We start from the raw sequence: 25,797 nt of genomic DNA, 5'->3' as shown, positions 1-25,797 counted from the left end.
AAAAAAACAAGTAAGAAAGTATGGTCGGTCAAGCCCGACCATATAATACCCTACACCAAGTAAATGAGTAAAAATATTTTTCTTTTAAAATATCAATAATTTATATTTTTGAGTGATTTTTCGAAGGGGCCTTATATGGGAGCTATGATCAATTATGGACCGATCACCATAAAATTAGGTCGTGTGATTTATGTCTATATGAAAGTTATTTATGTTGAATTTTGTGTGTATACAAACATTTTTAAGTGATTTATGCACGTTAAAGTGATTTTCGGAAGGGGGTCTATATGGGAGCTATGACTAATTATGGACCGATCGTAACAAAATTTGGTGACATGAATTTTGTATATATAAAACTTATTTGGAGCGAAATTTGTGTAGATACATAGATAAATTAAACATTTATGACCGATAAAGTCCAATTTCGAGGGGAGATTTGTATGGGGGCTAGGTGAAATAATGGACCGATTTCAGCCAGTTTCAATAGGCTTGGTCCTTGGGCCGAAAAAGTAATATGTACCAAATTTGATCGAAATATCTTCAAAATTGCGACCTGTACTCTGCGCACAAGGTTTACATGGACAGCCAGCCAGCCAGCCAGCCAGCCAGCCAGCCAGCCAGCCAGCCAGCCAGTCAGCCAGCCAGCCAGCCAGCCAACCAGACGGACGGACGGACGGACAGACATCGTTTAATCGACTCAGAAAGTGATTCTAAGTCGATCGGTATACTTTAAGGTGGGTGTTAGACTAATATTTTTGGGCGTTACAAACATCTGCACAAACGCATTATACCCTCCCCACTATGGTGGTGTAGGGTATAAAAAGTTATTGTATTTTAAATTTAAACTTAAATTGGCAAAAAGTAAACAAGAACACCACAAACTGTAAGAAATAGAAAAAAAATGAGTAATTAATTGATACAATTTTGTTTATATAGTTAAATTGTTTAAAATACCTAATAAAGTACAGGTTACTATAGCAAATAAACCATTACAATAGGGTTCCAACATGCCGGCTATCAAATTTGAGGCCACTATTACACCTAAACGGCCCAGGGTAAAGCCCAAACTAACAGCTTTGCCCCTAAAATTTAAATAAATATAAATTTCATTATCAAGAACCTTTAAAGGTATTTAGGGGGAAATCAAACTTACCTCAAATGTGTGGGCACCAAATCCACCATGGCTCCACACATAATGGAAATGGACAAGCCCGGCAATAAAATATATAAACAAAATAACACCAATACTCCAGTAGTGCTGGTAACCACATGTAATAAAATACCACAAAAAGCTCCGACAGCTAAGGCAGCAATTAATACGTTTTTTCTACCCAAGGGGTTAAGCAAAGCCCCTTGTATAGAAAATCCGACCAGAAAAGCCAAACCCATAATAATGTTGTCAATATAGGTCTTGGTCGAAATACTGTTATCACAGAACTACAAATAAAAAATGAAAATTACAAAAAAGTATGAGTATTGGGCTGTGCCGATTCTTATATACCCTTCACAAAGATAAATATTGTTGTTAAAACAAATTTATGTTAAAAAAAAAACAAGTAAGAGAGCTATATTCGGCTGTGCCGAATCTTATATACTCTTCACAAAATTATACTTTAAAATACAAATTTAAAATTGTTTTTGAAATTTATTTAAAAAAAATTTTTTTTTTAAATTTTTCCGATTTTTTTTAATATTTTTTTTGGAATTTTTCTAAAAAGTTTTTGGAATTTTTCTAAAAAATTTTTTTGGAATTCTTCAAAATTTTTTTTGGAATTTTTCTTAAATTTTTTTTTTAAATTTATGTTTTAAGTGAAAAAATATTTTTTTGGTAAAAAAAAATTCGGTTTAAAAAATATTTTTCCCGATTTTCACTCATTGTAGGTCCAATAGCCTTATATGCATCGTTGCAATGAACTTTGAAATATCTATCATTAGACATCTATATTGTCTATATTAATGACTTTATAATCCAGATATAGATCAACAAATAAGAGAGTTATATTCGGCTATGCCGAATCTTATATACCCTTCACCAAATTATACTTTAAAATAATTTTTTTTAACATTTTTAGGTAAACAAAATTTTTTTTTTTGTTTTTAATCGTTTTTAAAATTTTTTTTTCCAAATTGTATTTTAATTTTTCATAACATCATAACATTTCTCTATCTTTTCATTAGAAATTCCAAATATTGAAAAATTTGACCTTTGACCTTCGCGATTCAAAGGTTATCGTTTTCCGATTTTAGTAAAACTTTCAGAACATATTTAAAATTACAAGGACTATAATATTATGAATAGGTTTTACTTAAAATTTATAACAGTAAGGAAATTGGACTCATTCGCCTAAATATGGACAAAAAAATATTTTTTCTTGAAAAACGCAAAATTTAAATCGCAGGTACGGAAAAACTGTAAGAGGTATTGACATAATTTTATTCCCTATTTTGATCTCAATAAACCCCAATGTGATGATCAAAAAAATCTGAAATTTGTTTAACAAAATTTTTAAAAATTTGAAAATGGAGTTTTGAAACAGTCGTTAAAAAAAAATATTTTTTTTGGCCATACCTGCGAATAGGTTAACGGTATCCTACGAATACAAAAACTCATATACTAGTAAATATGGACATATTTTAAGTAAAAATGAGCTTTTATTTTAATTTTTCTCGAAATTTCTTAATTTTTTTTCTAAATTTTTTGTTCAAGTGGCCTGAAACACGTTAATGGTCTGGTGAATTTGTAATAACTTTAAAATTTTTTAATCAAATTTTGTCATTTATATCTCATTACAACGATAATTACGTACATATTTCGATTCTTTTGCATTCAATTGCAAAAATATTTATTTAGTAGCAAAATTTTTTCAAAAACTGAAAAATTTGCATTTTTCTCTAATTTTGGCGATAATACAGTTTTTGGGTAATTTTGAACCAAAGGAGATACAGGGTTAATTTCCAAAACTTTTTTTAATGTAATATTCATTAATATAAATAAATCTACATATTTCTAGAAAACAATGCAGAAAGTTAACGAGTTTCACCTATTTATTCCATATTAACAGTAAAATTTTGCATATATCTGAACTTTGACCTCGATGCGCGTCCAGAAATCGTTGCCCGATTTGGCTCAAATTTTCAGCACTTAACATTTAGGCCTAGTGTCACAATATTACACCCGGCACTCTTTGAAATCTAAAAAAACAAGTAAGAAAGTATGGTCGGTCAAGCCCGACCATATAATACCCTACACCAAGTAAATGAGTAAAAATATTTTTCTTTTAAAATTTCAATAATTTATATTTTTGAGTGATTTTCGGAAGTGGGCCTTATATGGGAGCTATGACCAATTATGGACCGATCACCATAAAATTAGGTCGTGTGATTTATGTCTATATTAAAGTTAACTATGTTGAATTTTGTGTGTATACCAACATTTTTAAGCGATTTATGCACGTTAAAGTGATTTTCGAAAGCGGGTCTATATGGGAGCTATGACTAATTATGGACCGATCGTAACAAAATTTGGTGACATGAATTTTGTATATATAAAACTTATTTGGAGCGAAATTTGTGTAGATACATAGATAAATTAAACATTTATGACCGATAAAGTCCAATTTCGAGGGGACATTTGTATGGGGGCTAGGTGAAATAATGGACCGATTTCAGCCAGTTTCAAAATTACGAACGGAGTGATAAACTTATATATACCCTTGCCATTCATAGTCATGAGCAGGGAAACCGGAAATATGCTCTAAAAAAAGCGTTTTAGGCGCTTTAAATATGCAGTAAAAACTTTAAAATATGCTCTTAAAATTTAAAAAAATATGCTCTTAAAAAAACAAACTTTTACATAATTTTTAACCAAAAAAAATTTACTTAAATTTGCAAATAAAAATCGTTGTCTATTGGATCTGAAAACATTTTTATATATAGAAAATGTTCTTTCGACATCAACTAATGTTACGGGAGCAAATTTAAAAGACAATATTTCTTTAACACTTAGAATGGTTAAGTTTGAATTAGAACTAAAATTTGATAGCGCTATTATCAAAATAGTGCTTAGTTTATATTAAAACAAGTAAGAGAGCTATATTCGGCTGTGCCGAATCTTATATACCCTTCACCTTATTATACTTCAAAATAAAAAATTTAAATATTTTTAGGTGAACAAACATTTTTTTTCAGTTTTTTCATTTTTTGGAAAAAAAAAATTTTCGAATTTTTATTTAAAATTTTTTTAAATTTAAAAAAAAAATTCTGTTTTTTAAATTTTTTTTTTTGGTGAAAAGACATATATTTTTCAATTTTGAATTTTACACAAAGGAAGTAAAAACCCGTAACACAACAGCGAAAAATAAGTAAGACAAAATTTGTTTTTGATAAATTAAAAATATGCTATTAAACAGTAAAATATGCTCTAAAAACGCAAAAATATGACATAAATATGCTCTTAAAAGAAATATATGCAAAAATATGTATTTAAGGGTAAAATATGCAAAAATATGCACTAACAAATCGATGCCAAAATTCTTAAATAGTTCTGAAACGTGTAAATATCTTATCCATGTGCTCATTAGACTCACCAGAAAAAACATGCATTTGCATATTTTGGTTTCCCTGGTCATGAGTATAACAAAATGTGGTGAAAAATAGGAGAAAAAATCGAGGTGTTCGGCCATTTATGGGCCGATTTTAAATAGCAATCTAAAGTCCGCTTTAGGATATACTGATGTATTCAAAATGTATGTAAGTTATTTGGTGGCTTCGGAAATTTAATTTCTATATACAGACGGATAACCAGATTATGTATAATTTATGGGGTCGCAGAAAAAAATGTGGAAATTGCAAACGGAATGACGAATACCAATGCTTGTAAATTTAAAATGCTAAACTTACCCCACTAACGGATCCATCCTCTTCATAAGTAGCATTAAGACGATCCCTGGCATAAGATTCATCCAAAATTTCACAAACCGTAGCACTATTACCCGACTGTAAGCCTCCGGCCGAACGATTTACAATTTCTGGAAACCAGATTTGCATGCCATTTGAAGCAAACATCATGCCAAATAAAGCCACTACAGCTAAAATAACATTCAAACCGTGAGGTTTATAAAACAAAGGCACTGTAGCTTTCCATATATTGGTAAAAATGGAACAACCTCGACCCATTGTCAGCAAATCGGCATCAGCTAATTCCTCCGGTTTTAAGGAAATGGCAGAGCTTTTAAGTACTATATCCAAATCCAAACCCTTGTTATATAGTGAAATCCAATTTAAAGCTTTCAAAGCTTCTGTTTCTTTTTCGTGAGCCAGCAAAAGCTTGGGACTCTCAGGAAAGGAGAGCAACAGCAAACCACCTATTAAACCTGGCAATAAACTGAATAATATAATTAAACGCCAGGGTTTAAAGTGAAACGTTTCCGTAATTTCAAATGACCAGTCAGTAGAAAGCACCAACCATGAAATGGCTAAAAAACACATATAAAAGTTTAAACATAAAAACATTTTAAATATAAGTTTGCCATAGAAAAACAAAATTCCTTACCTGGCACATAAATGGCCGTTATGCTTACAAACATGGTAGAATAATTTATGACTACAGCACGATATTTAGCGGTATTAAACTCACTAAGGTATGGATATAGGACGCCCGATATGCCACCCAAACTGTTTGAATGTGTAAGCAAAAGATAATGTGTGGTTAGGAAATTGCAATTTTATTTATATTAAAATAGTAAAAAAGCATATAAAATAGCAACAAAAAAAAGATAGAAAAAGTTTTTTTTCTAATATTTTACCTGATACCCATAATAAGATTTATGAAATTAAATAGCCATATGTTGGTAACGAACATCGTTATAAATTGTAAAACATTTGTTGTGAATATCGACCATATTAAAACGGTACGTCTGCCCCAGACATCACTAATGTAGCCCCAAATGTAGGTGGATAAAACAATGCCTGTAATTAGATATAATTAATGTTAAGTATTATATAGTAAATACCTATTAAACTATTAACATTATGAAAGAATTTAGGGAAGCTATTAGAAAATTTATTTAATATTTTTCAACAGGCTGTAAATAATGATAAATAAATCTAAGGGAGAAGTAAATAAGTTACCATTATTAAGTAGTAATTTATTATGTATTTCAAAGCATTTTCTGAATAACTAGAAGTTATCTACTCAATAACTAGAAGTAATAGTTATATATTCGGCTGTGCCGATTCTTGTATAGCCACCATCCAATATCTGACAATAAAATATTTTTCTGATATAGTAGTTATATAGGGGGTAGGGTCAATTATGGGCCGATCCTCACAAAAGTTGATAGAAAGATTTATGTTCCTATAAAACTTGTTTATGTCCAATTTCATTAAGATATTAACTATTGTAAGACAATTATGAATGTTCAAGACATTTTCTGATGGGGACCTTGTATGGGGACTTGGGATAAATGTGTTCCGATTTTTGCCATACTGTACAGTATAATTTCAGAGTACTTAGAACTAATTTGTACAACATTTTAACAGGATTGCCGCATAATTAACATATTTATGACGGCTCAAATAATTTTCCAGTGGGACATTTGTATGGGTACTAGGCGAAATCATAAACCTTGTGACGACAAAAGTCGTAGACTCGTTTTTGCCACCATTAAATATTAATTTTATTATTTTATATATATTTTATTTTATGTTTAGTTTTAATCTGATTATTTTATTTGTTTTATGTATTTAAATTTAACGGTTTCATTTATATGAGTACGCCATCTGTTGGTAAATAATAGAGTCAATTTAATATCACTACCCCAAAATACAACCATGCAGAATGTAATAAAAGTACCATAGTACGATCGTTACCAACGATGGTTGTAGTCACTTAGTTGTCCGACACGGGTATAAAAGAAGGCACACTGTGAAATTGAAGTCAGTCTGCCAGCAGGAGGCCAAGCGGTAAGAACCACTCGACGTTAGCGACGAGTAGTACTAACTAATTGGTTAGCTTTAAAAGGCAACTAGTGGGAAACCAGTGGTACATCCAGAGGTTATACCTCTACCTTGTAACACTCTTGTCCGACACTTACGACGTTAGCGACGTGGTGTAAACAAGTCCCAATAGAGGCATTTTAAGACTAATTGGCTATTCTAATAGGCACTAGTGGGAAACCAGTGGTACATTCAGAGGTTATACCTCTACTTTGTAACACTCTTGTCCGACACCTACGACGTTAGCGACGTGGTGTAGGCAAGTCCCAATAGTAGCTTATTGATCTAGCTCACCAGGGTACAACTAATTGGCTATTCTAAGAGGCACTAGTGGGAAACCAGTGGTACATCCAGAGGTTATACCTCTATCTTGTGACACTCTTGTCCGACACCTACGACGTTAGCGACGTGGTGTAGGCAAGTCCCAATAGTCGCTTGTTACTTTAGCCCAACAGCGTCGTCGCCAGCAGATTTTATCTCAGCACGACTGACTAGTTGCTACCTTGCTTCCCGTGGCTCCACTCAGACAGTTGGCGTTACTCTAGATTGAGTTTTTGTGTTATTTGTAAAATTAAAATAAAGTGATACGTATTATAACGTTTAAGAGAAATACGTCTTTTATTTTCTTTACTGAGACGACATAGGAGAACTTTGTGGTTTCTCTTCAATCAAGACAACAATACGACCCTGGACTCCGCTGAGACTACCCCGGCAACCAGCGGAAAAACGTGTCGTTACATTGGCGCCCGAGCAGGGACATTAAATTGTCCAACAACCAAGAAGAAAATGCTGAAAACCTCCTGGGCATACTCCCTAAAACGGGAAGATCTAGTGAAATATCTATCCCAGGTTGGAAAAGATGCCACAGGAAACGTAGATGAATTACGGAAGAGGTTTGCAAAATTCCTGAGCACAGATCACACGGAGGATGAGATGAAAGAGCTATTGGAATTGCAGTCAAAACATGATGCTATAAATAATCCAGCTCCACTATCCCCTGGTTCAACATTACAGATACCTGTCGCAGCCACGTACATCCCGCCAACGTCACCAGTAAAAATGGAGACTCCCAATAAAACAGGGGATACATCAGAAGCAGCCATGATATTGCCAATACCATTACCGAGTCATAATGAACCCCAACGAGCACCAAGTGAAAGCCGTATTATGGTCGTAGAGCTGGTTCGAAAATGGGGATTGAAGTTCGATGGAGGCAGAGATCCATTAGGTTTTATTGAAAGGGCGGAAGAACTTGCCAAAATGTACAACATCGACCTGGACCAGTTACCACTAGTGTTGCCGGAGCTATTCAAAGAGAAAGCACTGGTTTGGTTACGAAACAATAACCGACACTGGATGAAATGGTCACTTTTTAAGAAAGATTTTTATAGATTTTTCCTTCCCACACGCTACTTCGAGAAGCTGGAAGACGAAATCCGTAAAAGAACGCAACACGCTCGAGAACCGTTTAAGGAATATGTCCTTGCCTTACAAGATTTAATGCGACATGCAGATCTATCCGAAGCGCAGAAACTGGAGAGAATCTTCCGTAATGCCCAGCCGGATTATCAGTGGTATATCCGAAGAAAGGATTTTACTACCCTCGATGATCTCTTACAATTAGCTGATGATCTAGAAAGTATACCTACAGACACACCCCAAAATCGCAGCGCTCATCATCGTATGGTTATTGAAAGCCCATACTCCCGTAATGACGTCACACGATGTAATGACGTCGAAGTCCAAGGTCACAAAGGTACCATGAACAGCACACGACTTCTCTATGAAGATGAAAAATTAAAGGCCATTGTTTTAATCGGAAACAATTTTGTCACCACCATTATTGACACCGGTGCAACTAGAAGTTTCATAACTCCACAGCAAATACAACGATTTTCCAGCCAACCTGTTTATGTACCAGTAGACATTGATGTACTCCTAGCTGATGGGTCAAAGAAACTCATAAAGGAAGCTGCAAAATATATGGTTACCTTAGGAAATATTTCAGCAGAATGTAATTTCCTAATTATGGAAGAATCTACAGAAGACATCATCCTGGGGATTGACTTCTTACGAATCTTCAACACCACTCTCACTTGTGCCGGCCTTGAAGTAAACTGTGGATGTAGAAAACCGGAAAACAACAATATGAACCTATGCAATAGAAGTCAAGAACTTCAGGTAAGAAAAGTTGTTTATATACCTAAAATTGTATGTACGCCCACTGAATGTGATGAAAAAAAATCGTTGTCACCCGGACAACGGCTACAAGTATCAAAATTCTTGGCGGAAGAACTACCGAAGTTTCAGCAGATTAATGGGCTATCAAATATTGCTACCCATAAAATAATTATGAAAGATGACCGACCGATTAAACTACGTTATGCGCAACGAAATCCTGCGATGCAAGCTATCATCGATGCGGAGGTCAATCAGTTGATTTCCCGTGGATGTATTGAGCCATCATGTAGCCCCTACAGCTTCCCCATCACCTTAGTTAAAAAAAAGGACGGAAGGTGGCGTACTTGCATGGATTTTCGCCAATTAAATTTAAGGTCTGTACCGGATGCTTATCCCCTACCACGAATAGACACCATACTAAGTCGCCTCCGAAATGCCAAATTTATTAGCAGTCTGGACTTAAAAGATGGTTACTGGCAGATCCCTATGGATGAAGAAAGTAAAAAGTATACTGCATTCGCCGTCACCGGAAGAGGTTTATATCAATGGCGGGTGATGCCATTTGGTTTGCACTCGGCTCCCGCAACCTTTCAACGAGCGTTAGACAGCGTAATAGGAGCAGATATGGAACCCCACGCCTTTGCATATTTAGATGACATTATTGTCATCGGGTCCACGTTTGAAGAGCATTTGGCCAACTTAAAAGAATTATTTCGACGATTGCGATCTGCCAAATTAAGAATCAACATAGAAAAATGCCAATTTTTTAACACCGAAACGAAGTATTTGGGTCATGTGGTGACCACCAATGGTATTAAAACTGATCCAGATAAGGTCGCGGCTATTTCTGAAATGCTTCCACCAAAGAATGTTAAGGAAGTCCGTCGTTTTCTAGGTGTCACATCGTGGTATCGACGTTTTGTTCCCGACTTCGCCACAATTTCTCACCCACTGACTCGCCTGCTTAAAAAGGGCAAACACTGGAAGTGGGGAGAAGAACAACAAAATGCTTTTGATCTCCTTAAAGAGAAACTAACAACGGCGCCTGTATTGTCGTGCCCAGATTTTACAAAAACGTTTGTACTACAAACTGATGCCAGTGACTATGGGCTAGGTGCGGTCTTGACACAAACTACCGATAGCACAGAGAATGTAATAGCGTATGCCAGCCGACGTCTGAATGGAGCAGAAAATAATTATTCAGCTACCGAAAAAGAGTGTCTAGCAATTGTTTGGGGTATACGTAAAATGAGACCCTATCTCGAAGGATACGAATTCATTGTCGTGACCGACCACCTTGCGTTAAAGTGGTTAAATTCAATCGACAACCCAACGGGAAGACTTGCACGATGGGCACTCGAACTACAGCAATACAAATTTTCTATTCAATATCGAAAAGGAAAACTAAATATTGTAGCAGATGCACTATCACGACAGCCAGTCGAAGGTATCAACATGGTTCAAACAAAAACCCCCGTTTTATGTCCATGGCTGGAAGCGCGAATGGCAGAAGTACGGAATCAGCCAAATAAATATGCAGACTATGCCATAATAGGGGACCAACTGTACAAGCACTTTTCACGCCAGTTCAACGATGAAGACTGTACTTCATGGAAGTTATGTGTTGCTACGCCCTTAAGAGAAAAGGTATTAAAAGAAAATCATGACTGTGCAGCCGGTGGTCACTTAGGAATTAGAAAAACCATTAATAAGGTAGCAAGTCGATATTATTGGCCGGGAATGACCCGGGATATAAAACGATATGTTCGCAATTGTGAAATCTGCCAAAAATATAAGGTTTCTCAGCAACAACCCGCCGGAGTTATGCTCACTCGGATACCAGATGAACCTTGGTCCACCATTTGCGCAGATTTTGTGGGTCCATTACCTAGGACGAAGCACGGAAACACCATGCTCTTAGTGTTCTTCGATAACTTTTCAAAGTGGTGCGAACTAGTACCAATGAGAAAAGCAACTTCAGAGGGCCTTGTTAAAGCTTTCCGTGAACGTATAGTGGCTCGCTATGGAGTGCCAAAGATGATGGTCACCGACAATGGAACGCAATTCACATCTCGTATATTTAAGAAATATTTGCATGACATTGGTGTGCATCAACAGTTTACTGCCCCATACACTCCACAGGAAAATCCTACAGAGAGGGCAAACCGCACCATAAAAACTATCATAGCTCAGTTTTCGGGTCAACAACATACCACATGGGATGAACTCGTACCAGAAATAATGCTTGCGATTAATACCAGCAGTTCCGAATCTACGGGCTACTCACCGGCATATCTAACGCAGGGTAGAGAACCGCGGCTGCCGAAGGCTCTATATGGTGAGGTAACCATAGGAACAGGAGCTCGAAATATAACCCCCGATGAAAGAGCCACCGAGCTAAAAGAAGTGTTCAGAATTGTAAGACGAAATCTAGCGAAGGCTTCAGAAAACCAACAAAAACGATATAATCTACGTCGTCGTCGGTGGAAACCAAATATTGGGGACCAAGTCCTGGTGAGGCAGCATCCACTGTCAAAAGCAATTGATAATTTTGCTGCCAAGTTAGCACCGAAGTACGGGGGACCATATGTCGTTAAGGGATTTGTGTCCCCCGTTATTGCAGAAATCTACGGGATGCAAAACAAAGACATGCGCAAAGCACATGTTAGTGAACTAAAACCTTACTATCAATAATGTCATCAAAATCGTCAGCTACGTCATCAACATCATCAGCTACCTCATCAACCTCGTCAACTACATCGATCTCATCACCCACATCGCTCTCATCAATGTCGACGACCTCATCAATACCAACATTACTTTTACGGCATCATCACTCATCGACATCACCCACCAGTCTACAATCACCAGCGATGTCCACAGCACCTCTCATACCGTGGAGCTCCAGGCAAATGCGTATGGCGCAGGTTCCCGATCGCCTGAAACGAATTTGTGCGTCCAGAAGTCCCACAAACAACAACGATTGATGGAAATCATTGATGTCAAATGTTATCGAATATTGATGTCTCAAGTACGCTACCTACACGCATACGATCGCTCAACCCGTAATTCCACAAGGGGAAGGAAGGGGATAATGTGACGACAAAAGTCGTGGACTCGTTTTTGCCACCATTAAATATTAATTTTATTATTTTATATATATTTTATTTTATGTTTAGTTTTAATCTGATTATTTTATTTGTTTTATGTATTTAAATTTAACGGTTTCATTTATATGAGTACGCCATCTGTTGGTAAATAATAGAGTCAATTTAATATCACTACCCCAAAATACAACCATGCAGAATGTAATAAAAGTACCATAGTACGATCGTTACCAACGATGGTTGTAGTCACTTAGTTGTCCGACACGGGTATAAAAGAAGGCACACTGTGAAATTGAAGTCAGTCTGCCAGCAGGAGGCCAAGCGGTAAGAACCACTCGACGTTAGCGACGAGTAGTACTAACTAATTGGTTAGCTTTAAAAGGCAACTAGTGGGAAACCAGTGGTACATCCAGAGGTTATACCTCTACCTTGTAACACTCTTGTCCGACACTTACGACGTTAGCGACGTGGTGTAAACAAGTCCCAATAGAGGCATTTTAAGACTAATTGGCTATTCTAATAGGCACTAGTGGGAAACCAGTGGTACATTCAGAGGTTATACCTCTACTTTGTAACACTCTTGTCCGACACCTACGACGTTAGCGACGTGGTGTAGGCAAGTCCCAATAGTAGCTTATTGATCTAGCTCACCAGGGTACAACTAATTGGCTATTCTAAGAGGCACTAGTGGGAAACCAGTGGTACATCCAGAGGTTATACCTCTATCTTGTGACACTCTTGTCCGACACCTACGACGTTAGCGACGTGGTGTAGGCAAGTCCCAATAGTCGCTTGTTACTTTAGCCCAACAGCGTCGTCGCCAGCAGATTTTATCTCAGCACGACTGACTAGTTGCTACCTTGCTTCCCGTGGCTCCACTCAGACAGTTGGCGTTACTCTAGATTGAGTTTTTGTGTTATTTGTAAAATTAAAATAAAGTGATACGTATTATAACGTTTAAGAGAAATACGTCTTTTATTTTCTTTACTGAGACGACATAGGAGAACTTTGTGGTTTCTCTTCAATCAAGACAACAATACGACCCTGGACTCCGCTGAGACTACCCCGGCAACCAGCGGAAAAACGTGTCGTTACAACCTACATTGCCCATTTTCAATACCAAACAAACCTTAGCAATAGAGAATATTTGCGGAAAATTGCTCCTCATTTGGGCACTATTGTGACAAATCTTTTTTGAATACCATCTTTTTTAAGATATTATGCGAAAGTGATTTTCGGAAGTCGGCCTTATATGAGAGATATGACTAATTATGGACCGATCGTCACAAATTATTTGCGTATATTTGAAACATATTTGTGCTGAAACATAAGTATTTTAGAGATTTATTCACATTAATGAAATTTTCGAGAATGGTGCTCATTAGGGCCCGATTTTGGTGAATGGCTAAGACATGCCATGCCACAAGCCCTCTGAAGTTTTGAGATGTATTCACAAGGGGAAAAGATGGATTTTTTTCAGTTTTTGTAAACATTTTTTCCATTAAGAAACTACTTTTCCAATTTAATTTAAAAGAATAGAAATGAGTACGTAATTTTCGTTCTAATGAGCAGAAATTGGTTAAAATTAAAATTAGAATTGGTCTCAGGCCACTAGAACAAGAAATGTAGAAACAAAATTAACACATTTTCAGAAATATTAAAATAATAGCTCATTTTTACTTAAAATATATCCATATTAACTTGTATAAGTTTTTTAGTCATCGTAGGAACCGTTAACCTATTCGCAAGTATGACCAAACGGCAGTTTCAAAACTCCATTTTCAAATTTATAAAAATTTTGTCAAACAAATTTCAGAATTTTTCAATCACCATATTGAGATTTATTGAAAATATAATAAGAAATAAAAGCGCGGAAAAATTATGAAAATATCTACTATAGTTTCTTCGTACCCGCGATTAAATTTAGCAATTTTCGAGAAAAACTAATTATTTGGCTATATTTTGGCGAATAAGCTCAATTTCCTTACCGTTATGTATTTTAAGTAGCCTATTCAGTATATTATAGTCCAGATAATTCTAAATATACTCTGAAATTTTTACTAAAATTGGAATATGTTAACCTTTAAATCGTGAAGGCTAAAAGTCAAATGTTTCAATATTTGGAATGTCTAATGGAACAATAGCGAAATGTTGTATATTTTTGGGCTGATTTTGATGAAACATGAGAAAACTATAACATGAAGTCTAGTATTTATAATAACAGCACAAAAATGGAAATTAACCCTTAATGTCACTCGGGGTTAAAATGACCCCAAAATTTGAAAAAAAAAATCCATCTTTTGTTTATTAAGTGCCACCCTATTGTAACATTTTATAGGGACCAGATAACTGTATGGAACTTGGGAGATTTTCATGTCGATAGACAAGTCGACAGTGTGCTAATCTATTAATCTGATGGTTGCGGGTTCCATTACCGCCTGAGACTCTGGGAGAGTGTATCTGCAGACAATCAAAACTCTTCGCGTTTTGTGTTTGTTTTTTAAAAAATTAAAAAAAATTATTTCAATTGGAGATATTTCTGTTGAGAGTTTCTTCACGGTACATGTAAATACAAATCCACTCAAAAACACTTCAGCACTGATTGTGTGAAATTTCGTTAAAATGTCTCAAATCATTCACGAGCTACCGAATTATTTACAAAATAAAAAGTATCTAAACCATTTCAGTTTATGCGTATATTTATGCAGTACATATCAGAGCTGTATGATTGGAGGTTCAGTAAATTCTTTCTTTGCTGTGTATCCAAGTTGATGTTTAAGAATTTTTTCATCATAATTATTTTTCATTACAGATTTGCATTTCTATATAAAGATATTTAAATTTGTCATTCTAAGTTCTCCTCAAATTCTACAGCATATAAAAACAAGGCTCGTGAATCGGTTTAGTTTTGAATGGTGAATTTTAATAAAGATTTGACGAGTTGTTTAAATATTTATTAGTTTTCAGATTCATATTCCGGCTTAAGAATTAACCCTTTGATCATTCTGATTAATTGAAGGTTTTATCTGTCCTCACTACGTACTGGTTTTCACGAGTAATCAAATTAAAAGGAATAAATGAAATAACAGAAAATATCGTTACCGCTAAGTAACCATTAGCGAAATAATCCAAATTGGCGTTACCGTTAACTTTTTACCGTTTTGCATTGGTAGCCAACCTTGATAATAGCGCGCACACAAATTACAAGAACACTGTAAATTATTGCCAGTCACTTTTCATACTCTGGTGTGTAGCTGATAGAGGATTATAATATTTTCACATAAAAATGTCATTCGACACTTTCTAAAAAAAAACATTCCTTATTTGTTAACACTTTCCTTACCTGTCACACATGCCGCCATCATTACACCCTTCTCTCCCTGAGACATATCAAATTCACACTGAGACGATATTGCTATAATACCCACCGATAATTGGGCCGCCATTGAGGTCATGGTCAACAAGCCACTGATTAGTAATAAAATCCATTGTGTTTTACCAAAACCTTTTAAAATAAATATAAATTATTTTATAAGAATTTTAAATTTTCTAAATATTACAAAACACACCTAAAATATTTAAAATCTCCTCATACTCCCATAAATTACTAACTGCACCTGCTTCAAGTTTAAGCTCTAAATCACCAGACGCCCCACCTTCACCTACAACTTCATCACCAACAACAGCTTGTTGCAAGCCTTCTCTGCTGCTAGAGGATCGTGTCTGTTGATCATCAGAGAACTGCATGACTTTGCGCTGTGTTCTAACGATCGATGTAGTTTTGTTTAATATTTATTTGTTTATAATAAATAAATTCCATTGCAATGTTTACTTATATTTATACATTCTGGACTAAAGTATGATTTTAATTAAACTATTACTCAGCATCAGAATTAGCAAAGAGCAAAAAAGACTTGAATCTTGTGTGACTACTTTAAAATTGTCGCTCGCTGCCAGCCGGTTTGTGACGTCTAGCGTTTTTGCTTGCAAATCTTGACAGCGCGTAACAAACACATGACTTGTTAGCAGTTGTTTGTGTTATTATTGACCTGTGTTACAGTTTTTGTTGTTACCGCTGTTTGTTGTTGTCGCTGGTTTTGTTTATATGGTCATATTCGTGTCTGCATGGGGGTATTGTCTCTATCATTTTTGGGGTTTTTATTTAAACTGGTTTTAAATACTCTTTGTATTCATTATACCCTACACCACCATATAGTGGGGAGGGTATTATGCGTTTGTGCTGATGTGTGTCACAGCTAAAGTATACTGATCAGAAACACTTTCTGAGTCGACTTAACGATGTCCGTCCGTTGGTCTTGTTAGCTGGCTGTCCATGCAAATTAGTACGCAATTTTGAAGATATTTCGATAAAATTTGGCAAATGTTTTAGTTTTTGGCCCAAAGTTTTATATACAAATAAATCACAGCTAAAAACAAATTATTGAAATTTTATTAGAAAAACATTTTTGTTCATTTACTCAGTGTAGGGTTTTATAGGGTCGGGCTTGACCGACTATACCTTCTTACTTCTTGCTCTTTTAACGTGACTATTATAAATTTAAATATTTATCATTGTATAGAAATAATTACTTGTTTTCGTATCTTAGTTATTTTTCTATATTATTTAACAGTTGAATGACTTAAAATTGTTGTATTCGGTTCAGCACATTAAGTCGCAAAATTAAATGTGTTTGGTGTACAAACAGAGTATTGTTCTGGCATTTAAAAATATATTTGTGTTAAATTTTAAATGTTTTTTTTTAACAATTTAAATAAATTAATTAAAAAAGTGTAAAAACCAAATTTTTTTTTTAATTTTAATATATTTTTTTGGGGGATTCTTTTCCAAAAACCAAAATAAGATGATTTAATTTTTAAATAAAAATGCATGATGGAATATATTTTTTTGTTGGCCAAAATTACTGTTTTTTGATCAAATGAAAAATGAGATTTATTTAATTTGTAAAGCGTGTGCGAATGAATGCAAGAAGAAAATATTATTGTGTCCACTAATCGGGAATGTATACATAAGTTTAGCATTTAAATACATTCAATATTAGCAAAGTAAAACAATCCATCCCAAAACGACCAGAAAATTATAATTTTCGTAGTTGTCATTTCCGATGTCAATGAAATTTACTTCAGATATTATTTTTTCGGCCTAAAAATATTACGTCTCGAATATTGAAGAAAAAATTCAAAGCTTTAAAAAAGTGCACATATATAATTGTCCATTACTTTAAAGTGTACAATCAAAAACCTTTTTTATACCTTTCACCTTCGTGAGAAATTTGTCATTCCGTTTGTAATTTCCACAATATAATTTTCCGACCCTATAAAAAATTTTTTTCCTGAATATTAAAAAAACAAAAACAAAAAAAATTAAAAAATTTTTTTTTAAATTTAAAAAAAAAGAATTCGAAAATTTTTTTTCCAAAAAATTAAAAAAACAAAAAATTTTGTTTACCTAAAAATATTTTAAATTTTTATTTTGAAGTATAATTTGGTGAAGGGTATATAAGATTCGGTACAGCCGAATATAGCTCTTTTCATAGTTCAAATATGAAAATCGAAATTTTTTAAAGCTAGTTTTTCATAAAAAGTAATATGAAAAATTTAAAAAACACAAATCTTCGGACTGAAATAATATATACATGTAAATTATTCGTACTAAATTGTTTAACAAAACAATCGTCCCTATTAAGGGACGATTGTTTTGCGTTGTTATCAATGTGTCTTATTTCGTAGTTATAGCCAATTATTTCGTAGTTATAGCCAATTCGTAGTTATAGCCAATCATAACAAAAACTAATAGTTTGATTTTTGTATACAACTGATTTATGTAAAATTCTGGTTGGACATCGTATTTATAAGACTTTTTTATAGGAAATTATGACAAATTTATACAATACTTTTTGCAAAAATATGGGAATTTACATACTAAAAAAAATCCAAAAAAATATTATTATTGTTTATTTTTATTGAAATTGAACATGATAAAAAGGAAATGTATGTATATTTTCGAATATCTGCAGACCTATAATTGTGAAAGTGTTCAAACTTTAAAATTATGAAGGGCATTTGAGGCAATGTACCTTACTATGAACATTTTTCAACTCCTAGGGAATTCCTAGGACAAAACCGCCCAGGGGCATTTGGCCTCACTGTGCTAAGCCACCAACTGAAAAACCAAAGAGATTACAAAAAGTTCTTCTTATTCAAATTCAAAATTTTCTAGAGAATCAATTACCATTAAACTTTTTTTAGGGATGTGCGAATAATCGACAACAATCAACATTTTTGATTACCCAAAACATAGATTAATCATTTTATTTGAATTTTGATTATTTAAATTTGAATATTTTGGTTCTAAAAAATTAAAAAGAAAATAAAACAAAAAAGTTACACAATATTCAAATAATTTATTTTAATTTAATCAAATTTTGTAAATAATCAATCAAAATTATTCAATTAATCATGGATATGAATAATAAATATGTTTGTTTAATCAGAAATTTGATTTGTAACTCACAATCGTATTGTACAGTAGACCGTACCTGAAAAAAACATCCCCGTAAACAGAAAGTATTTTTGCAAGGTAGTTTTAAAACCTAATGTTTTCAGAAGAACAATGTATTTCTCTTGTTCAAAGATCCATTGATTTCAAGTATCCAAGTTATCCACCGGAAAATGAATCTTATGAATAGAATATTAGAAATTTAAAAAAGGCGACCACCTAATTCGCAAGAAAGTTTTTGGAATTCTACATTAATGATATTTAGGTTTAAGTTTGCAGAGCATTGATACGCTTATCCTTAAATTACAATCATATAATGATTAATTAAAAAATTTCAATTATCGGTTAATTAAAATATTTTATCAAGGTACTATTTTTGCTTAAAATAAAAAAAACTTAACACTAAATCGGCAAATAGAAAACGATGCCAAGAGAAACTGTAAGTAAATAAAAATATTAAAACATTAATCCACTATAAACAAAATTTTTTTGTAATACTTGCCAAAATGTACACAGGTAAACAAGACAAAAATGCCCAAACAATAGGGCTCCAACATGCCACCTATTAAATTTGTGACCACTTAGTGCCCAACCGACCCAAAGTAAGACCGAAACTGACAGATTTGCCCATGCAAATAAATTAATGAAACAAATTTTAAAATCAAATGCTTCTTTAGAAATTATTTAAACTTCAAGCTCACCTGAAATGTGTTGGCACTAAATCGACTATGCCGCTACATATGATTGATATGATAGTAATAATATTATTGTTGTGTTAGAGACAACATGCAACAAGATTCCACATAAAGCCCCAACAGCTAAGTTACCAATTAAAACATTTTTGCTACACAATGGTCCTAGCAATAGGCCTTGTATGCAGAATCCGATTAGAAAGGCTAAACCCAATATCATATTATTGATGTAGGTTTCAGTGGAGATGGTGTCATCACAAATCTGTAATATCAAACATTTAATAAAAATAATTAAAAAAGTTAATTAATTATTTTACATCACTTATTACAGCCTCTTCATTTGATACATTCAAACAATCACTACGATATGATGCATCTAAAATTTCACACAGCGTGGAACTATTTCCCCGCACCGAATCACCAGCTAAGCGATTTGACTAGTAAAAATTCTTATTTCCAAATATATATATTTCCAACTCACCCAGTATTTCAAAAATGTCTTCATAATCCCATAAACTCTTAACACTAGCACTCTCCTTTTGTGGTAAATCGCCACATTCATTCTTTGTATTGGCCATATTTAATTTTTCCACAGATCTGCTTATAGATCGTGAGTGTTGATCATTAGATAGCTTCATTTCATTTGAGCCGTTCTTTCTGTCGTTATGTTTGGTTTATTAACAATAATAAAAAATATTTAAACAAGATCATTTAGGATTTTCCTGCTTAAGATCCCGACCCATCTTTCTTGATATCGTATGATTTTATTGTAATTGGACTATTGCTCAGCATCGGAATTAGCAAAGAGCAAAAAATACTTGAATCTTGTGTGACTACTTTAAAATTGTCGTTTGCTGGAGGCCGGTTTGTGACGTAAAGCATTTTTGCTTGCAATTTTGACAGCGCGTAACTCACTCATGGCTTGTTAGCAGTTGTGTGTTATTATTGACCTGTGTTACAGTTTCTGTTGTGTAAGCAGTTACTGTTGTCGCTGGTTGTGTTTATATGATAATATTCGTATCTGGCCGGGGGTATTGTCTCTATAATTATTGGTGCTTTAGTTTAACCTTCGCTTTACCAAAGGTTTTTTATGTACGTGGTTTACCAATACCCACCCGGGTGATACTGCACTTCTATACATATATCCGACGAACAAAATTTTAAAAAATCGAAAAAACCTTATAAAAAGTTTAAAATGTTTTTATTAAATAATATAGAACTCTAAAATTTGTTCATTGAGTCTAAATTTTATTTAAATCGAAACAAAATGAAAAAAATTATTAAGCTAACAAAATTCGAGTGGTCACCCGGGTGGGTATTGGTAAAGCGAAGGTTAAACTGGTTATAAATACTATGCATTCATTAAACCCTACACCATCATACTGGGAAGGGTATTATGCGTTTGTGCTGATGTTTATAATACCCAAAAATATTAGTCTAATACCATATGCTCAATATTAGTCTTCTAACTATCCAAGCCTTCCTGATGCTTCTAGTGCTCAATATAAATTATATCGTCTAACAGAATTGATGCCCGATCTAATTGACTTTGCTGTAATCAAAAATATAAAACGATTCCTTCGCTAGACCTCTCATCATACCACTCGCCTACAGTTTTAACGTTATTAGAAGTTGCAAACAAATTGGAAAGCTATTGCTGTTGATTTCCTAACAAGAAGACGAACTGGTTAAAGTTTAACATGTCTGTTTGCTCACATTTGCCACAGAACATCTCATAGAAAAATTAAAATGTATATATAATTGCTACAATTATATGAATACTAGCTGAACCCGGTTCGCGTTGCTGGCCCTTACAATAATTCTGTTTTATATTGCATCTCGATTTGAATATACAGTGTCGAACAAAAAAAAAGTACGGACTCCCCCGACCTGACATCGCACCCGAAAGACTGAGGTGGTCATTTGACAAAGTTGTAGAAGATATCTATAAGTACAGTGGCATGATATGCCCTTAAAAATTTAAACGGATGTATTTAAGGCAAATGGGATATTATATTTATGAATTCATCTTAAGGACAGGGGATATACGTTTCTTTTTTTTATTTACTCGGGAGCAAACCTGCAAAACATGAATTTTCCAAATGTAAGCCAGCAATAGTCAACGATTGGACTTATGCTTTGTCGTTGGAAATCTTTGGTATGCGTGAAATCATTACGTCTTCGCATTTTAATCTGCACTGATGATTGTTGCCTCAATTAAATTTGGTGAACGGTTTTTGATGGTCAATCGTGTTCCGTTGCATAATTTTGGCGCGTTTATGTTGCGGAGAAACATTATCTGTGATCCAACCTTCAATGTTTCAGTAGCATAATTGGGGCTTGTTCTTCGTTCATTACTGTGTCAATCGATTTGTATTTCATTGTTTCGCCAGTCAGTGTCATTAGCGGTATAGTGTAAAAATTTGATTTTACCACGCCCCTCCGCCCACAGACCGAAAATTTAAAATCTGAAGATACACTGAAAATTTGATAAAAATCGGTCCAGCCATCTCCGGAACCACTATGCCGATTTCGTGCAAACTTCACATAAACCATCTACAGACCATTCCCAACGTATCCTGATTTTGGTAGAAATCGGTCGACCCGTTTTCGCAGTTAGTGGTGACATCAAAATGTACATTGCTTTTTATATATAAGATATATATAAGATTAACTTAAACATATTATGATTACCGCAATCATATCATAATTACAGTAACCATAATATTGTTAAAAAACTTGTAAACATTCTGAAATGGTTATGGGGAACATGTACAACTATATTTTTTATCTGGCTATGGTATTAGATGATTTTAATTGAGTTTTGAGTGATAAATAACGAACAAAATTATGACAAACCGATTTTCCAGGGTTCGATTCCTAGACGTGACCCAGCGAAATGCCGGGACACGTATAATTTTTTTCTTACCGATCTAACTTTTCCCAGTGGAAAAAACCGCCGCCAATCACTGACCCTTACCATTTGTCGCACAGTGTAATGACTCAATAACAAATTTCAATAGTTAGTTAACATATTTTGTTAAGGTACTATTTTTGTTTAGAATAAATAAAACCACTACAAACTGCTCAACTTAATACTAAATCGGTAAATAGTAAGCGATGCCAAAACAAACTGTAAGTAAGTAAAAGATTAAAACATTAACCCATTATATGCAAAATTTGTAGTTGTAATACTTGCCAAAATTTACACAGGTAATTAAGCCAAAAACGCCCACACAACAGTGCTGCAACATGGCACCTATTAAATTTGTGGCCACTATAGTACCTATGCGACCCAAAGTAAAACCCAAACTCACAGCTTTGCCCCTGCAAATAAATTAATAAAAACAATTTTAAAACCTAATGTTTCTTAAGAAATTATGTAAACTTCAATTCACCTGAAATGTGTTGGCACTAAATCAACTATGCCGCTACATATGATTGTCACCGACAAATCCGGCACCAGAATAGATAAAATAAGTAATATTAATATTATTGTTGAGTTAGAGACAACAAGCAGCAAAATTCCACATAAAGCTCCAACAGCTATGTTAACAATTAAAATATTTTTTCTACCCAAAGGTCCTAGCAACAGGCCTTGTATGCAGAATCCTATTAGAAGAGCTAAACCCAAGATCATATTATTGATGTAGGTTTCAGTGGAGATGGTATCATCACAAAGCTGTAATAGCAAACATTTAATAAATGTAAATAATTGAAAATGTTAATTAATAATTTTACATCACTTATTACTCCCTCTTCATTTGTTACATTCAAACGATCACTACGATATGATTTATCCAAAATTTCACACAAAGTGGAACTACTTCCCCACACCGAACCACCAGTTATGCGATTGACTATTTCGGGAAACCATACTTGCATGCCACTTGCACAAAACATGGAGCTTAAAAGAGCTATAACAGCAATTATTACATTCATACCATGAGGTTTATAAAATAAGGGCACCGTAGCCTTCCAAATCTTGGAGAGTATGGTGAACCCGGTATCCATTTCAAGTAGATCCGCATCAGCCAATTCTTCTGGTTTTAAATAAATTTCAGAAGTTTTCAGTACAGTCTCTAGATTTTGACCGCAATTGAATTCTGAAATCCAAGAAAGGGCCTTTAAGGCTTCCTCTTGTTTGTCATGGGCCAACAAAAGCTTGGGACTTTCGGGAAGGGGTAGCAACATTAGAGCGCCAATAAAACCAGGCAGCATACTAAAGAGTATGATCAAACGCCAGGGTCTAAAGGTAAATGATTCAGTTATTTCAAATGACCAATTGTAGGAGAGCACTAGCCAGGAAATGGCTGAAATGAAAATGAATTATAAAAGAGTTTTCAAAAATGTATTAATTGTAATTTATGTTGAAATTTTATATATTACCTGGTACATACATAATTGCTCCACCAACAAACATAGTGGAATAATTTATGACTATAGGGCGATATTTATCTGTATTAAATTCACTTAGATAGGGATACATAGCGCTTAAAATGCCACCTAAACTGTGGAAAAGGGCATATTTTGTAAATCATTTCACATTTTTTAATTTGTATGCAAATTTTTTCAAAGCGAGGTGAAGTGATTTACCAAATAATGTAAGTAATATGTTATGTTTTAATTTACCTGATTCCTATAATAAGATTTATGGCATTAAATAGCCATATATTGGTTACAAACATTGCTATAAATTGTAAAAAGTTCGCCATGAACATGGACCATATTAAAATCCTACGTCTACCCAAAACATCACACATACAGCCCCAGATGTAGGTAGATAGTACAATACCTGGAATGAAAAAATACAAATAAATTGACATAGATAGTAATATATAAGTATAAGCTAAGAAAAATTGACCACGCCCAGTTTTACGTCATTTTTTTTCGATATATCTAGAAATCACAGAGCGCTTGGACCGATTTGGCTAATTTTTTTTAAATGTTCGCATTAGTCCACAAGTTTTTTACAGACAAATAAATTGTTCACGACCTCTATATGCCCGCGTATCAAATACATCTGCAAATATGTGACCAAAAGTAGTGACATTGCTGTGATCGGAGTTAGTGCGGAGAATTCCAATGGCTATGTTAGCAATAACGAAGCAATTTGGCGCATTCTTTCACTTGCCATTCATGAAAGATATTCAACTGTTGTACATATAGCTGTACATCCGGAAAATGGCCAAAGAGTGTACTTTGCTGAGGAGAAGGTACTTCAACGAGTTGATCTACCGCCATCTACAAAATTGACCAGATTTTTTAAAATGTGCCGGAATGATGAATTTTTCCGAACGCTGTTATACTCCGAAATGCCAAGATATTATAACTGGAATCAATCGTCAAAGAAATTTCAAAGGCAGAATGAAAAAAATTATGATATTGCAGCAAAGCAATCGCAAAAAGTATTTTTTTATTTTAATTAGTTAAAAAATTAACAAATTTTAAATAGAACACCATAAGATTCATTGTACATACATATGTATTTTCAAATCAAATGTAAATCAAACATAACCCAATCCTATATGAATAAATATTATCATTCAAAAATACGTTTTTTTTATCTTTTTAACTATTTTTACACATTTCAAACAGCTTCTCACAAATTCACAAATCGAACGCAAATATTTTTTCTAATTTGAACTGTCTGTCTGTTGGACTGTCTGTCTGTCACATCAGCTAGTATTAAATATAAATTTGAATATTTATAAACTCTGATTTTATTTCTTTCTGGCAAAAGGTCGTTTGTAACATTAGCAATATTTAAATTCACTAAACTTACCTGTTACACATGCTGTAATCATTATACCCCTTTCCTTTTGCGAAATATCAAATTCACACTGTGATGCTATTCCTATTATACTCAGCGAAAATACGGCAGCTATTGTGGTCATAGTCAAAAGGCCACTAATTAGTAAAATTAACCATTGGGTTTTTCCAAAACCTAATCCAATTTGAAAACAACACTTATTACATTCTTATTTCCAAATATGTATGTATATTTCCAACTCACTCAGTATTTCCAAAATTTCTTCATAATCCCATAAACTGTTAACACTAGCATTCTCCTGCTTTTGTGGTAAATTGCCACATTCATTCTCTGTATCAGGCATATTTAATATTTGTATAGATCCGAGTGTTGACCATCAGATAGCTTCATTTCATTTGAACCATTTTTTCTGCGATGTTGTTTGGTTTATTAACAATTTGTTTATAAGAAAGAAAATCCAGTTTAATACTTGCTTATATTTAAACATTGTTGTCTCTCTACAAAATCGCTAAATTAACTAGTATCTGCAGT

At 33.9% G+C, this 25,797-nt stretch overlaps 2 protein-coding genes across 2 annotated transcripts; both read right to left on the bottom strand.

The window, feature by feature from the left end:
• Positions 1-751: 751 nt before the first annotated feature.
• LOC135951576 (synaptic vesicle glycoprotein 2A) lies at positions 752-16,136 on the bottom strand. The gene is made up of 8 exons (XM_065501252.1): positions 15,854-16,136; positions 15,628-15,789; positions 5,805-5,967; positions 5,552-5,673; positions 4,900-5,474; positions 1,154-1,437; positions 955-1,082; positions 752-881 (listed from the first exon to the last, which is right to left on the bottom strand). Exons 1-8 carry the CDS (start codon positions 16,029-16,031, stop codon positions 847-849), a joined length of 1,647 nt encoding a protein of 548 aa, XP_065357324.1. The 5' UTR covers positions 16,032-16,136; the 3' UTR covers positions 752-846.
• A 3,391-nt stretch (positions 16,137-19,527) lies between these two features.
• On the bottom strand, positions 19,528-23,976 carry LOC135950786 (uncharacterized). The gene is made up of 7 exons (XM_065500313.1): positions 23,883-23,976; positions 23,235-23,806; positions 22,892-23,175; positions 22,689-22,820; positions 19,975-20,150; positions 19,811-19,917; positions 19,528-19,755 (listed from the first exon to the last, which is right to left on the bottom strand). Exons 1-7 carry the CDS (start codon positions 23,914-23,916, stop codon positions 19,528-19,530), a joined length of 1,533 nt encoding a protein of 510 aa, XP_065356385.1. The 5' UTR covers positions 23,917-23,976.
• Between the last annotated feature and the right edge of the window lie 1,821 nt (positions 23,977-25,797).

Source organism: Calliphora vicina, chromosome 2 (assembly GCF_958450345.1).
Source record: "Calliphora vicina chromosome 2, idCalVici1.1, whole genome shotgun sequence".
Lineage (NCBI taxonomy): Eukaryota > Metazoa > Arthropoda > Insecta > Diptera > Calliphoridae > Calliphora > Calliphora vicina.
Note: the sequence above shows the minus strand (reverse complement) of the source record. Positions and strands in the feature narration are given on the sequence as shown.

Bases quoted from the DNA above. Each gene is read 5' to 3' on its own strand.
- LOC135951576 (XM_065501252.1), bottom strand. From the start codon at position 16,031: ATGCAGTTCTCTGATGATCAACAGACACGATCCTCTAGCAGCAGAGAA. The intron at 5,674-5,804 runs GTAAAATATTAG...ACATTCAAACAG, and splicing joins AATCTTATTATGGGTATCAG to TTTGGGTGGCATATCGGGCG. The intron at 1,083-1,153 runs GTAAGTTTGATT...TTTAAATTTTAG, and splicing joins TTGGTGCCCACACATTTGAG to GGGCAAAGCTGTTAGTTTGG.
- LOC135950786 (XM_065500313.1), bottom strand. From the start codon at position 23,916: ATGTTTGTTGGTGGAGCAATTATGTATGTACCAG. The intron at 23,176-23,234 runs GTAAAATTATTA...TTGCTATTACAG, and splicing joins AAGAGGGAGTAATAAGTGAT to CTTTGTGATGATACCATCTC. The intron at 22,821-22,891 runs GTGAATTGAAGT...ATTTATTTGCAG, and splicing joins TTAGTGCCAACACATTTCAG to GGGCAAAGCTGTGAGTTTGG.